General features: G+C 33.5%; 2 protein-coding genes across 2 annotated transcripts in view; one reads left to right on the forward strand and one right to left on the reverse strand.

Moving 5' to 3' along the window:
* LOC132750166 (uncharacterized) overlaps nt 1-15,237 on the forward strand; it is a 56,365-nt gene that overhangs the window by 8,757 nt on the left and 32,371 nt on the right. The window contains exons 6-9 of the mRNA XM_060740110.1: nt 8,813-8,910; nt 10,004-10,081; nt 11,723-11,800; nt 12,454-12,729. Coding sequence (XP_060596093.1) covers nt 8,813-8,910; nt 10,004-10,081; nt 11,723-11,800; nt 12,454-12,729 — 530 coding nt within the window. The remainder of the gene's footprint in view (nt 1-8,812; nt 8,911-10,003; nt 10,082-11,722; nt 11,801-12,453; nt 12,730-15,237) is intronic.
* Nucleotides 2,727-4,985, reverse strand: LOC132750165 (uncharacterized). The gene has a single exon (XM_060740109.1). It carries the CDS (start codon nt 4,915-4,917, stop codon nt 3,088-3,090), a length of 1,830 nt encoding a protein of 609 aa, XP_060596092.1. The 5' UTR covers nt 4,918-4,985; the 3' UTR covers nt 2,727-3,087.

Below are 15,237 nucleotides of genomic sequence, written 5' to 3' on the forward strand. Positions count from 1 at the left end.
CCTACAGCGGTGAGGGGCAAGTGGTTTGAAGTCAAAAACCTAAACCACTTGGCCACTGACGCCCCCGGATACAATAAGAAAATGATCATTTTAGAAAGCTACCATTGCCTTGATTGTACTCAAAAGATACAATTAACACAGAATTGCATTAACATTTTTATCCTTTTCTTAACATTATTCCTTCAAGTTATTTCTCATACCAAGTATTTTAGATTCTTTCATGAAGGACAGCTAAACAGCTAGGTGGATGTTGGTTCAACTCTTAAAGAAAGGAAAAGGGTACTAGAGGTCTTTTAGTAACAATAATGATAATAAAAATAATGATAATAACAATTTTATTTACAGAAGGTAACACATTAAGACATATACAGATTTGTAACACCTTATTTACAATGCAACCTTCTAAATATAATCATATCAACTGAAGCATATATAACATGTAAAAGAAATGATTAAATGGTAATCAGAGTTTTAATATATATCTTAACACACATACTGAACATTCATACAATTCATTTAACTTTCATTAAACTTAATTACTTCTTCATTGCATCATTTCAATCTGCAATTAACACAGTCAAAACTAACAATGTCAAAATGAAGACAGTCACTCATGATTAGAAAACATTGTATACTTAGAAATAAAGATAATAATTAAAATAAATGTATGAATATAATTATCATATCTTGTATATATGATACACATGGACCATACTAAAGTTGATTTACTAGTAATAAATATTTCTTGAACCTATTTTTAAATATTGACAATTCTGTTTTCCTTCTAAAAGTCAGGGGTATTGAATTCCAAATAACCATGGCATTGAATTAAATTGGAATGTGTCATAGAAATAATAAGTATGTGGTTTGTAATACAAAATTAAATTTCCGTGAGATTTTGATCTTAGATCATACTTTTGATTATTAGATTTGATAAGTAAGTATTGATTAGATTAATTGAGGGGTCATATTATTCAGTGCTTTATATAAAGGTACAGTAAAGCAGAGACCGCCTCCGTTGTCGAGGGGTTAGAGTCTCTGACTTCTAATCCAGTTACCTCTCTGGCGTGGGTTCGATCCCCGGGAGATGCTTTGGTAGTTTAGCACGTAGGAAGGTAGTCTGGTACTGGTATAACTCTCCAGGAACGATGGTTAGGAAACTACCAGGCTATATGACTGAAATACTGTTGGAAAAAGGCGTAAAATGAAACAAACAAACAAACAGTAAAACAGAAAGTGGCCATATGACCTTTCTTCTGTGAAAGTGACTTAAAACCCAGTAAAAACAAAAGAGAAAATCACTTTTTATGCTACAAATTTAATAGCCTGCCATTTTGCACTTCTGTGTTGTCTGAACATTCTCTTTACTGTAGGTCACACAAATTCAGTATTTTATAATTTCTAAATTGATTTTAAAGTTGTATTTTGCTTAAATTTGATATTTTGAAAATACTGATAATTGCTATACAGTTTCTTTTTAAATGTAAAATAAAAATTTATGTCTGTTCTGTATCTTTTGAACTGATCTGAGAGAAATTAAAAGTACTTTGCAAAAATGCTAATAATAATGAGACAATATCTGGTATCAAATTTGGCATTATTTGGCAAATTATACCTTCAATAATTATACAATTAAAATCAAACACTTTTTTCTTCCTGAGAGATACATAAATAATGTTAAAAAGAAAAAAACAGAAAAGAAAAAAAGTTGCCCCTTCTAGGGTTTGAACCTACAACTCTCATTTTCAATGTAGTTGACAAGTGACTCTAGCCTATTTGAATACTATTAAAAGTGGAGGTAATGGTTTACCTTAACCCATTACTGCATGAGCATTTTGTGAAAAATGGTTGTTTTCATTGAAAAGTATCGCGCTACAAGTTCATATTGGTATAAAACTATAAAAACTTCTTCAATACTAATCAAACTTGACAAAAATGTTGACTGGACCATTGCATTTGTAACAACATGCTCAGTCTTAAATTTCCTGATACCATGACAACGAGGGGACATCTCAAAATTGCCAAAAAATCACTATTTTGCGTTGATTTTTCTGTCAAAATTCATTTCAAAGTGCTGCAACTTCTCAAAGGATTCAGATAAAGTCAAAGGCTTTTCAGCATTGGTTCCATGTAACCTTATGATTGACCTGGGGTCATTTTGAGCCTCTCACAAGTTCAAAATATTCTTGGTGATGAGGGGGACTGTCCCCCCCTTCAAACCACCTGAACAGAAGGGGGTACAGCAATGAGGGGGCTGCGGCCCCTTTTAAACCCCCCAAACAGAAGAGGGCACACCCCCTTTCTGGCAACCTTCTGATGAACCTTTAAGATGGGGGTAGTGCCGAAAAAGTGCTCACTTTTTTATCAACATTTCTCAAATGAAAACATGTTTGGGGCCCAAACAGGACATTTTTTCACTATTTGAGGCCTAAAAGAGGTTGGGGTAAAGTGCGTTGTTTCGCATATATATGAGGTAAAGGGTTAACATGAAAATGGACATATTTTGCACTTTTTAAGTATCTCAAAGAAACCAGCCTTAGAATTGTACAGAATCAATCTGTTCTATATTGTATATTATTCTTGAATTCTTCATTTTCATGCAGAATGATATTGTTTAACATGACTTCTCTGGTCTTTATACTCCTAACAGAAGTGTCTTGTAAGGTTTACTTCCCCATATACAGAGCTGGATATTATAAATTTCTATTTTAAAGTAAGAATAAAAATAACTTAAAGCTAAGAATATATGAGATGTAAATAAAACTCTAATTATTTGTTTCTTTTAAACACAGTTTCAAACTTCATTAAACATGAGATGTATAGCAAAAATAATAAATATAAAAAATGATCAATTTCAAAGTTGTCATATTTAGTTGTCAGTTCTTCTAGTAGAGCACCATACTAATATTCACTTCACAAATTAAAAATGTATGGGTTGTTGCAAAATAAGAAAAGAAAAGTAAGCAAAATAACTAAAACATGCAGTCTAATTTGGTTTGTTTTTCTCTTTAGTCTGTTGTTTGTTGTGTATTTCAGATATGAAATTATAGGAATAGTTTATATGTGATATGAAATTATAGGAATAGTTTATATGTATTCCATTGTTATATCAAACACTTTAATGTTATTAGCAATTTGACTCACATACAATCTGTTTGTATTCTGGCAGTATGCCACACCTGTTGGTCTACATATTTCTTGTTCTTTATCCAGTAGAATCTTCACCTTAGTCAGGTCAGGGGATAATTGATGTATATTGTTTGACCAAAGTCCACATACAAACACTGCCCCAGACCTATCAACAGTCAGTTGATATGGTTCATTCAGCTGGTCATCATTGTAAATGGCCTTGACTTTCCCATCAAAGGTTAAACCTATCACACAGCTTTTTTTATAGTCAGATACATATATAACAGTGTTGTCTGCACTGATTGTTAAAAAATAAGGATCAGCAAACAGATTTTTCCCATGCTGATCTTTATCAAATATTTTCAATACTTTGCCAGACATGTCAAGTATCTTCACTGTTGCTGGACTGGTTGTGTAAGATACTATAAGTTTGTTGTTACTATAGGCAACACCACAACAACCTCTTCCTACTTTTATGTCTTCAGTGTTGGTCACTGTCAAAGACTTGGAGAATGTTATCAGCTTTATTATTTCAAGTCTTGGAAATGTAACAGCAACTTTGTTATTGTCAACTTTAGCAGCAGCCCAAGGGTTGGAAGGCAGGTCTATTGTATCATATGATGTAGTGCTGACTGACAAATCCTTGAAAATAACTAGCTTTGGAGAGTCATAATGACAAATCAGAAGACAGTTTTCTGATAATAAGCATAAAGATGAATCAAAGCTATGTTTGACTTTAATATCTGTGTAATAACTAGCAGTTCTTGGTACTTCAGACTTGTGTATTTCTTGGAAAGTGAAAAATTTATCACAGTGTTGTATATCTGTTATATTCTGTTCAGAAGCTGTGCATTCAACTTTGTAAAAATGAATAGAATTGTTTTTACATTGTTTATTTGCATCTGGTTTCAATTGATCAGTGATTTCCTGCCCCTTCTTCATAGCAATAAACAGTTGACATCTTTGATCTGTACCTTGATGATGCACCAACTCTGTTGATATGGTGTTTAGTTTTGTTTTCATTTTGGAGGTTTCTTCGGTAATCGTCTTCAAAATTTTCTCGTCATTCTTTTTTATGGTTTCAATTTTCTTCTTTATTTCATTCTCCTCATCATTTAATAACTTTTCTAGTTTCCTTTGATTTTCTCGTAATTTTTCAATCTTCTCTTTTTTCTCTTGTTTAAGTCTTTTTAAGGTTTCTTCTATTTTCTTCTCAAAGTCTTGAATTATTTCTTTCTGATGTTTTTCAAATGCTGACAGTATTTCTTTTTTCTTTTTCATAACTTTATCTAATATCTTTGTTTCTTGTGAAGCAATCTCCTTCTTGTTTATGTTCACTTGCTCTTCTGTATTTTCTAAATCTTTTATTAACTCATCAAGACTTTCATTAAGTTCTTTTATTTCTTGGCTGTTTTCAATCCCGGGAACAAGAGCCGGCAAATGGCTGATCATACTACAGTTCCCATGGTCTTGAATCTTGCATTCAGTACAGGCAAATTTCTTACAAGCTTGGCAATAGAACTTGACCAATTCATCTTGATGAATGGAACATTTCTCTAGACAGAAATCCTGTGGCATGTTATCCTTATCCTTTGTGGTATGAGTAGGCATATATCGTTTATGAAATTTAAGGCAAATTCCACACAGGTACTCAACACAGTCTTCACAAAATCCCTCTGCAGGAACATATTGCTTGTCATGTTTATCACAATGTTCACAAAACATTTCCTGAACTTCATCAGAGTCCTGTGTTAGTGAAGCACTGAAGTCTATCCTGGATTGAGCCATGATTTTTAAAAAAAAATTAAAGCATGAATTTATTATACAGTACTGTCTATTTAGTTGTGTTTAAAATTGTTCAAATGAGAAAGTTTAAATCCGTTCATTGACAATTTATTGTTCTTGTTTCAAATGCGTGTAGAAAATATGGTTTAAAGTGGTATCTATTTCTTTTTTATGTTATTGATATTGGACTTATAAATAGCACTTGTTAAGATAAGCAACTACAAGGTCATGAGATTATAAATGCATGTCAAAATAAATATACATGGTTTAACTTTACAAAATGTTTTGACTCTGTTTTTCATGTAATATATATACAAAAATGTAATTTTTCATCTTTTTGTAATATTTTGAAATTTGTGTATACATTCTCAATTTTCACTGTTTACTTTATCTTCTTGTACACAATCTTATAATTTGAAATTGCTAAACATTTATTTTATATTATTTTTAATATAAGAATTATCATGGAAAATACAGTAGGTGTCGTCTCAAAACTTTTTGATAATACTCAAATGTTAATTGGATTAAACACTGTTGTGTTTTTATAAAACTATGAATTAACTATGAATAAGTCAAGGTAAACTATGAATAAGTCAAGATACACTATGAATAAGTCAAGAAAAACTATGAATAAGTAAAGATATACTATGAATAAGTCGAGATAAACTATGAATAAGACAAGGTAAACCATGTATAAGTCAAGGTAAGCTATGAATAAGTCAAGATAAACTATGAATATATCTAAATAGATTATAAATAAGATAACATATGTTATGAGTAAGTCAAAATAGGTTATGATTATTTCAAGATTTATTATGTTAAAGTCAAGATCGATTGATAAGTCAAGATTTTGATAAGTCAAAATCTTTAATTATTAATCGATCTTGACATGTAATCAGGCTATTATAAAGAAGATTTTAAAACACGAAACATGCTCATGCTTATGATTTTGACATCAAATGATTCAAATTATGATAATTAGTAAAGGTTTGACATGGAAGATCATGTCATGGGTTTTTGTGCATAATAATGCCCCTTTCCTACAAGAAAAGATTAGAGAACACTACTAATTTGACAGCTCTTTTTATTAGCTCACCTGTCACAAAGTGACAGGGTGAGCTTTTGTGATCGCTTTTCGTCCGGCGTCCGTCCGGCGTCCGTCCGTCCGTAAACTTTTACTTTAAATGACATCTCCTCATAAACCACTAAGCCAATTTCATCCAAACTTCACAGGAATGTTCCTTGGGTGGTCACCTTTAAAAATTGTTCAAAGAATTTAATTCCATGCAGAACTCTGGTTGCCATAGCAACCGAAAGAAAAAACTTTAAATATCTTCTTTTAAAAAACCATAAGAGCTAGAGCTTAGATATTTGGCATGAAACATCTTCTAGTGAGTGTCTACCAAGTTTGTTCAAATAAAAGCCCTGGGGTCAAAATTGGCCCGCCCCGGGGGGTCATTGATTTTCCCTATATACATATAGTAAAAACTTAAAAAATCTTCTTTTAAAGAACCAAAAGAGCTACAGCTTAGATATTTAGCATGAAACATGTTCTAATGGGTGTCTACCAAGTTTGTTCAAATAAAAGCCCTGGGGTCAAAATTGGCCCCGCCCCGAGGGGGTAATTGATTTTCCCTATATGCATATAGTAAAAACTTAAAAAATCTTCTTTTAAAGAACCCAAAGAGCTATGGCTAAGATATTTAGCATCAAACATGTTCTAATAGGTGTCTACCAAGTTTGTTCAAATAAAAGCCCCGGGGTCAAAATTGGCCCCGCCCCAGGGAGGTCATTGATTTTCCCTATATGCATATAGTAAAAACTTAAAAAATCTTCTTTTAAAGAACCAAAAGAGCTAAAGCTAAGATATTTAGCATGAAACATGTTCTAATAAGTGTCTACCAAGTTTGTTCAAATAAAAGCCCTGGGGTCAAAATTGGCCCCGCCCCGGGGGGTCATTGATTTTCCCTATATACATATAGTAAAAACTTAAAAAATCTTCTTTTAAAAAACCATAAGAGCTAGAGCTTAGATATTTGGCATGAAACATCTTCTAGTGAGTGTCTACCAAGTTTGTTCAAATAAAAGCCCTGGGGTCAAAATTGGCCCCGCCCTGGGGGGTCATTGATTTTCCCTATATACATAAAGTAAAAACTTAAAAAATCTTCTTTTAAAGAACCAAAAGAGCTACAGCTAAGATATTTAGCATGAAACATGTTCTAATGGGTGTCTACCAAGTTTGTTCAAATAAAAGCCCTGGGGTCAAAATTGGCCCCGCCCTGGGGGGTCATTGATTTTCCCTATATGCATATAGTAAAAACTTAAAAAATCTTCTTTTAAAGAACTCAAAGAGCTATGGCTACAATATTTAGCATGAAACATGTTCTAATAGGTGTCTACCAAGTTTGTTCAAATAAAAGCCCTGGGGTCAAAATTGGCCCCGCCCCAGGGAGGTCATTGATTTTCCCTATATGCATATAGTAAAAACTTAAAAGATCTTCTTTTAAAGAACCAAAAGAGTTAAAGCTAAGATATTTAGCATGAAACATGTTCTAATAAGTGTCTACCAAGTTTGTTCAAATAAACGCCCTGGGGTCAAAATTGGCCCCGCCTCGGGGGTCATTGATTTTCCCTATATACATATAGTAAAAACTTAAAAAATCTTCTTTTAAAAAACCATAAGAGCTAGAGCTTAGATATGTGGCTTGAAACATCTTCTAGTGAATGTCTACCAAGTTTGTTCAAATAAAAGCCCTGGGCTCAAAATTGGCCCCGCCCCGGGGGGGGGTCATTGATTTTCCCTATATACATAAAGTAAAAACTTAAAAAATCTTCTTTTAAAGAATCAAAAGAGCTACAGCTAAGATATTTAGCATGAAACATGTTCTAATGGGTGTCTACCAAGTTTGTTCAAATAAAAGCACTGGGGTCAAAATTGGCCCCGCCCCTGGGGGTCATTGATTTTCCCTATATGCATATAGTAAAAACTTAAAAAATCTTCTTTTAAAGAACTCAAAGAGCTATGGCTAAGATATTTAGCATCAAACATGTTCTAATAGGTGTCTACCAAGTTTGTTCAAATAAAAGCCCTGGGGTCAAAATTGGCACTGCCCCGGGGTCATTGATTTTCCTTATAATTGTATAGCAAAAACTTAAAAATCTTCTTTGAAAAAACCCAAATAGCTAGAGTTTAGATATTCAGCATGAAACATCTTCTAGTAAGTGTCTACAAAGTTTATTCAAATAAAAGCCCTTCTGGCCCGCCCCAGGGGTATCATTGTTTTTAACTATATGTGTATAGTATAAACTTAAAATAACTTCTTTGAAAAAACCCAATGAGCTAGAGCTTAGATGTTTAGCATGAAACATTTTCTTATGGGTGTCTACCAAGTTTGTTCAAGTAAAAGCCCTCAGGTAAAAATTGGCCCTGCTGGAATGGGGGGGGGGGGGGAGATCATTGTTTTTCATTATGTGTGTAGTAAAAACTTAACAAACTTAACATCGTGAAACATCTTCTAATGAGTGTCTTTCAAGTTTGTTCAAATAAAAGCCCTGGGGTTTAAACTGGCCCCGCTCCGGGGGCCTTTATGTAGGTGAGCGACTTCAGGGCCATCATGGCCCTCTTGTTTTAAGGAATGACAAAATTAACTTAACCTGTAGTAGGGAATGCAGTGGCCTGAAAAGTTTGTAGCATATTTACTTATTCAAATGAGACATATTCATTTGGAATTTACTAGATTTCTGCAATAAAACTATTTTACCAAAAGATGAGCAAAGTATATCTTTAACTATTAAAAGATTATAGTTCTATCCAGGTAACTCCATTAGTAATTTTAGCTGTCTTCTTAAAAATATGGCACCAAATGAATGATTAACATGTAATGTGATAACTTTTCAGAAAATGCCATATTGGATTGCATATATCATGAAATAGAGAAAACATTCTATGTGCTGGACATCATGAATTGGAAGGACCACCCTGTTTATGATAGTGAGGTAAGTATAATTTTAACACAGTGATTTGTAGAGCTGTCAAAGGATATTGACAAATTATTGATATGTGATAACCAATATAACGATCATTACTTGTCAATAATTCACTTTCATACCTGTTTAATTGATTTTAGTAAAATACATATACTGTTGATACAATTTAAGATGTGTCCATTGCATGACTTTTTACTGACCTTTTTGGTTTATACAAAATTTATTTTAGTTTGATTGTGTAGGAAGCTATTAGCTTATAGATACACTTTCGAATCCGTTCCTAGAACCAACCAGTACTGAGCAATGAGTGTAAAGTTTCTTGCTCAAGGAAACAAGGACTTGCTCCTGACGGGGTTTGAACACATTCGGCTAGTGATCATTAGATTACTAGTCCGACAAGTTAACCACTCGGCCATGACCTTTTTGTCAACACTGCTATGAAATATGTCCATTACATAACAACAAGATAGTTCTAGACATGGACACCTGTTTCAATATACATGTTTGTTTTGGATGAATTTCATAATTTCTTTTTCTAGACATTTAATTAGCTTATATAGACTATCATTTTTTTCAAATGTGCATTGATTATTGATCAACAGAAAAAATATCAAGGATATATCAATGTTGTTTCTATCGATGACAGCTCGTAGTTATGTCAGTTAGGCAAGAAACAGGATAAGTACAATGGTGAAACTATTTTCTAGATATCATAATTAAATACCCTACATTGGCCAGGGCCAATTGTTACCTTTATTGATACCAGTAATGGTTAGTTCCAGAACATTAAATTTATTGGATATACGATATACTTGTATATGTTGTATTAACTTGTTTCATGGTCTAACTTATATGATGATATTTAGTATTCAGTAATGTTTCTTTTTGTTTAGAAAAAAAAAACTTCAAAAAACAACAAAAAAACTGGAATTATTCAGAAGCTGTGAAGAAGTAGTGCAAGTAATGCAATTTAACTTCTGTATGCAATAGTTTTACTCTATAAGTCATTTGAAGTACACATGTTTTATTTAAAATCAAGGAATTAATTTTTTTTATACTAGTAAAATGTCAAGTATGACAAAAAAGTTATGTATAATTTCAGACTGACTTTCGTTTTTTCTGGATGATGAGCAAAATGCAGGAGATTCCAGAGGTAGGGGAAGTCAGCAAATTGAATCCAGTAAGTACTCTCAACAAAAAATACAGAGGTCTTGTCAGGACACTCTTATTTGTTTTTTCATTGGCTTAGGTGTCGAGTTTGTCATTGGCTTTAGGGCTGTTTTTTATCGTTGGCTTCTGTGTCAACTTTGTCATTGGCTCTACGGCCTGCTTTTATCATTGGCTTAGGTGTCGAGTTTGTCATTGACTTTAGCGTCAACTTTTATTGTTGGCCTATGTGTCGAGTTTGTCATCAGCTTTAGGGTTGGCTTTTATCATCGGCTTTGGTATTGAGTTTGTCATTGGCTTTGGTGTTGACTATTATTGTTTGCTTAGGTGCCGACTTTGTCATTGACTTTAGCGTCAACTTTTGTCGTTGGCTTTGGTGTTGAGTTCGTCATTGGCTTTAGCTTCTGTATCAAGTTTTATTGTTGGCTTAGATGTCAAGTTTGTTATCAGCTTTAGTGCCGGCTTTTAGCGTTGGCATTGGTATCCAGTTTGTCATTGGCTTTAGTGCCCACTTTCATTGTGGCTTTGGTGTCAAATTTGTCATTGGCTTTAGCGCCGACTTTCATTGTGGCTTTGGTGTCGAGTTTGTCATTGGCTTTAGCGCCGGCTTTCATTGTGGCTTTGGTGTCAAGTTTGTCATTGGCTTTAGCACCGACTTTCATTGTGGCTTTGGTGTCGAGTTTGTCATTGGCTTTAGCGCCGGCTTTCATTGTGGCTTTGGTGTCGAGTTTGTCATTGGCTTTAGCGCCGACTTTCATTGTGGCTTTGGTGTCGAGTTTGTCATTGGCTTTAGCGCCGGCTTTCATTGTGGCTTTGGTGTCAAGTTTGTCATTGGCTTTAGCGCCGGCTTTCATTGTGGCTTTGGTGTCGAGTTTGCCATTGACTTTAGCGCTGACTTTCATTGTGGCTTTGGTGTCGAGTTTGTCATTGGCTTTAGCGCCGGCTTTAATTGTGGCTTTGGTGTCGAGTTTGTCATTGGCTTTTGCGCCGACTTTCATTGTGGTTTTGGTGTCGAGATTGTCATTGGCTTTTGCGCCGACTTTCATTGTGGTTTTGGTGTCGAGTTTGTCATTGGCTTTTGCGCTGACTTTCATTGTGGTTTTGGTGTCGAGTTTGTCATTGGCTTTTAAGCGCCGACTTTCATTGTGGCATTGGTGTCGAGTTTGTCATTGGCTTTTGCGCCGACTTTCATTGTGGTTTTGGTGTCGAGTTTGTCATTGGCTTTAGCGCCGGCTTTAATTGTGGCTTTGGTGTCGAGTTTGTCATTGGCTTTGGCGCCGGCTTTCATTGTGGCTTTGGTGTAGAGTTTGTCATTGGCTTTAGCGCCGGCTTTCATTGTGGCTTTGGTGTAGAGTTTGTCATTGGCTTTAGCGTCGACCATTATTGTTGACTTAAGTGTTGAGTTTGTCATTGACTTTAAATTAAGGGTCAAGACTGGTCTGCATTACTGTAGTATTTCATATATAAACATTTCTAATAAAAATGTTTGTGCCAAAGATGATTATTATTGTAAAATATATGTTGGCTCTTCTTATAATTGTGTGAATTTTTGTTGTGTTTTTGTTAAAACATATTGTAATTTTGCAATGATTTAGTCACATGTTCTTATGGGCCTGATTATGTTGAATGATATTTTGTTTATTTTTTTTTTCAGTACAAATTTATACCACTTCAGTATCATAGCTGTAAGAAAGAGAATCTAGAAGAGTTATTTAAATCAACAACAACACAGGCAAGTAGTTTTACCATTAAAATCATAGCAATCTGAATGATTATATTTTAGGATTTTAAAGGTAATTGATGTATACAGTGCAGTGGTTAATAAAAAAATTATGCAATTTGTGGACAAAATGTTTTAAAAAATGATTAGGAAGACTTTTGCTGGGTCTGGAAGCTTCTGATAGGAAATTTCCTAACTGAAGGTTGGAGGTTCCACTTCAACCTCCAATTGCACACAAAGTGCTAGGGACACATGATGCCTACTTTCACCATTTACACTTTTCAGGCGCAAAATGACTATTCCAATGTTATGTCACAATCAAGAGCAATCATATTCCAAGGGCAGACATTGATGGAAAATTTTGTATCAATATTGAAAGCCGAAAATCAATGATATATCACACTATATAGCCAGTTCAGTGGAAACAATTTGAGTATGTGTTATAAAGCTGTCATCATTGTGTTATACAGTATGCTTGTTTTAGTCATCACAAATACAACATATTTAAAAAAATGTATGTTTTCTTGCTATGATTTCTCATTGACCTATAAAAAGTAAATTTACTGTTCAACCTGGCACTTCAGGAATGGGGGGCTGGGGAATTTATGGCAGGAGAAGGAAGTGGAGTGCTTTGTCTTATAGTAACAAATTGTTTCTCTTTACAGTTTGATGGTTGTCTATTCTACCACAAGCAAGCCCACTACACGTTTGGTGCATCTCCTTTAGTTGTTTGGCTAAAACCGTACATGGTCGGAGAACTGCTCGGCATTGAAATTCCAGATTGTATGTTGCAACAGAAACCGGCTAATTATTCTACGTATGCTGCGCACATGCAACAGGTGAAGGACAGGAAAGAGCACTTTGCGAAGGAGCTTGAGGAAAAGAAAGCGCATAGGAAACAGAAACGTGGACAAGATCGATCAAAACAATTTAAGATGGATGTAAGTCAAGAATGTGATGTTTCTGATACTAGTATTAGTAATGAGGGAAATATCTCAAAATCTAGCCTGAATGACAGTAATGTTAGTGAAGATATGGAACACCAGGGTGTTGCCAATAGTAACAATGTAACATGAATATTGCAGTTAAATATAATTTTATGAAATAATGCAAAAGATTTGTGCTTAAAGTTCTTTTAACCATGAAAATTGAAGCTGCACATGTATTTCTTTTACTGTTGAACAGTTTGATACAACATTTTAGTTGAATTTTTTCCCCTTGGTGGAGTTGGATAATTTCCTTTTAAATGCACCAAAATAGGGAAGATCCCTGTATTAGTTATTGTTTAAAAGAGACTGTTAAAAGAAATATTTTTTTTATTATAGAAAGACCCCTTTTGGTTTTGATCAGTAAGCATTAAATGAAACAGGTTTTTTTCAGATCTGATGGTAAGATAATATTTATTTTTCTATTTGTTTTCTGTTTTGTTTTGTTTGACTTCTAAACCTTAGTGCTATCAGCAATTAAGACTTGCCAATGACATCTGTAAGAATGTCAAGTTTTAATGACTGTCTTCATATTTTCATGTTGATAAATCAATGTTTACAAATGGAAATGTATTTTACAAGATATAAGAATGTGTATTGAATAAGTCAGTTTATGAATTATTAAAAGAAAAACAACATTTACTAATAAGCTATTTACCAAATATAATGAAGACCATAAAACATTTTAACTAACATATAACAAATCTGAAAGTAAAATACATTTCATGCTAGTAGCTTAGGCATGAATAAAAGCAGCAAATTTTAAGACAAATATGCAATAAAACAACAAAACAATATGTAGTGGCATGTATAGTACATATTGTATGGGGCTAATATAAACTTACTTGAAGGGAGCTGACAATTTAATTGTAGTAAAATTAAATTTTCTGTCATTGATAAATCAATGTTTAGAACAGGAAAGGTGTTTTAATGTTGATAAATCAATGTTTACAATTAAAAAAGTGTTTTAATGTTGATAAATCAATGTTTACAACAGATAGGTTATTATAATGTTGATAATCCATGTTTACACAGGACAGATACTATAATGAAAAATTAATGTTACTTTCAAGTTGATAAATCATTGTTACTTTCAAGTTGATAAATCAAAGTTTACTACAGGAAAGGTATATTAATGTTGTTAAATGAATGTTTACAGAAGGGAAAGTGTTTGAGTGTTGATAAATCAATGTTTACAGCAGAAAGGTGTTAAAATGTTGATAAATCAATGTTTACAACAGAAAGGTTATTATAATGTTGATAATCCATGTTTACACAGGACAGATATTAATGTTACTTTCAAGTTGATAAATCAATGTTAACAACAGGGAAGGAAGGGCACAAACACTGTTGAGTAAAAGTTGCAGTTTTAACTTTTGTTTTTGTTTTTACTTGTTTTATTGCCATTTATTTTTGATCAATAAAATATGAAAACAATATTCCAGTGTTTGTGTTCTGTAAATCCTTCTCTATTGTTACATCAAAATTTCTTTTAACATCTACCCACTTTTTTCTCCACTCAGTTGCACATTTATTGATAGAACAGTATTTGGATTCTGATCTGTCTGTTGCCCTCCAGACAACCTAAATATTTTACATGTCAATTTATCATACTCAAGGTATATAGCTTATATACATGTACACACTCACTTTAGATGGGAGCTTAATTATGCTCCCCTAAAAATTTCGGGGGAGCATATAGTCGCCGCCTTGTCCGTCCGTCCGTCCGTCTTTCCGTCCGTCCCCTTTTCTTGTCCGGTACATAACTTTGAAACAACAAGAGGTATCAACATGAAACTTTGTAGGTAGATAGATCTCATTGAGAAGGTGTGCAGTGCACAAGAACCGTAACTCTGCCTTGCCTAATTTTTGAATTATTCCCCTTTGTTTATTTTTACACTTTGAACTTTGTCCAGGACATAACTCTAAAACTATAAGAGGTATCAACATGAAACTTTGTAGGTGAATAGATCTCAATGGGTAGATGTGCAGTGCATATGAACAATAAATCTTTTTGTCATAATTTTGGAGTTATTGCCCTTTGTTAATTTTAACACTTTGAACTTTGTCTGGGACATAACTCTAAAACTATAAGAGATATCAAGATGAAACTTTGTAGATAGATAGGTCTCATTGGGTGGAAGTGCAGTGCTTAAGAATCATTACTCTGCCTTGCCTTATTTTGAAGTTATTGCCCTTTGTTTATTTTTACTTTTTGACTTTTGTCCGGGACATAACTTTAAAACTATTAGAGATATCAACATGAAACTTTGTAGGTAGCTAGATATAATTGGATAGAACTGCAACGCTTAAAGAACCGAAACAAAGCCTGGTCTAATTTTGGAGTTATTGCCCTTTATTCATTTTTACACTTTGAATTTTACCTGGGACATAACTCTGATATCATCAGGAAACTTTATAGATAGATAAATCTCATTGAATAGAAGTGCAGTGCAAAAAAAC

This window comes from Ruditapes philippinarum, unplaced genomic scaffold (assembly GCF_026571515.1).
Source record: "Ruditapes philippinarum isolate M1 unplaced genomic scaffold, ASM2657151v2 ctg1651_1_1_1_1, whole genome shotgun sequence".
NCBI classification, from domain to species: Eukaryota; Metazoa; Mollusca; class Bivalvia; order Venerida; family Veneridae; genus Ruditapes; species Ruditapes philippinarum.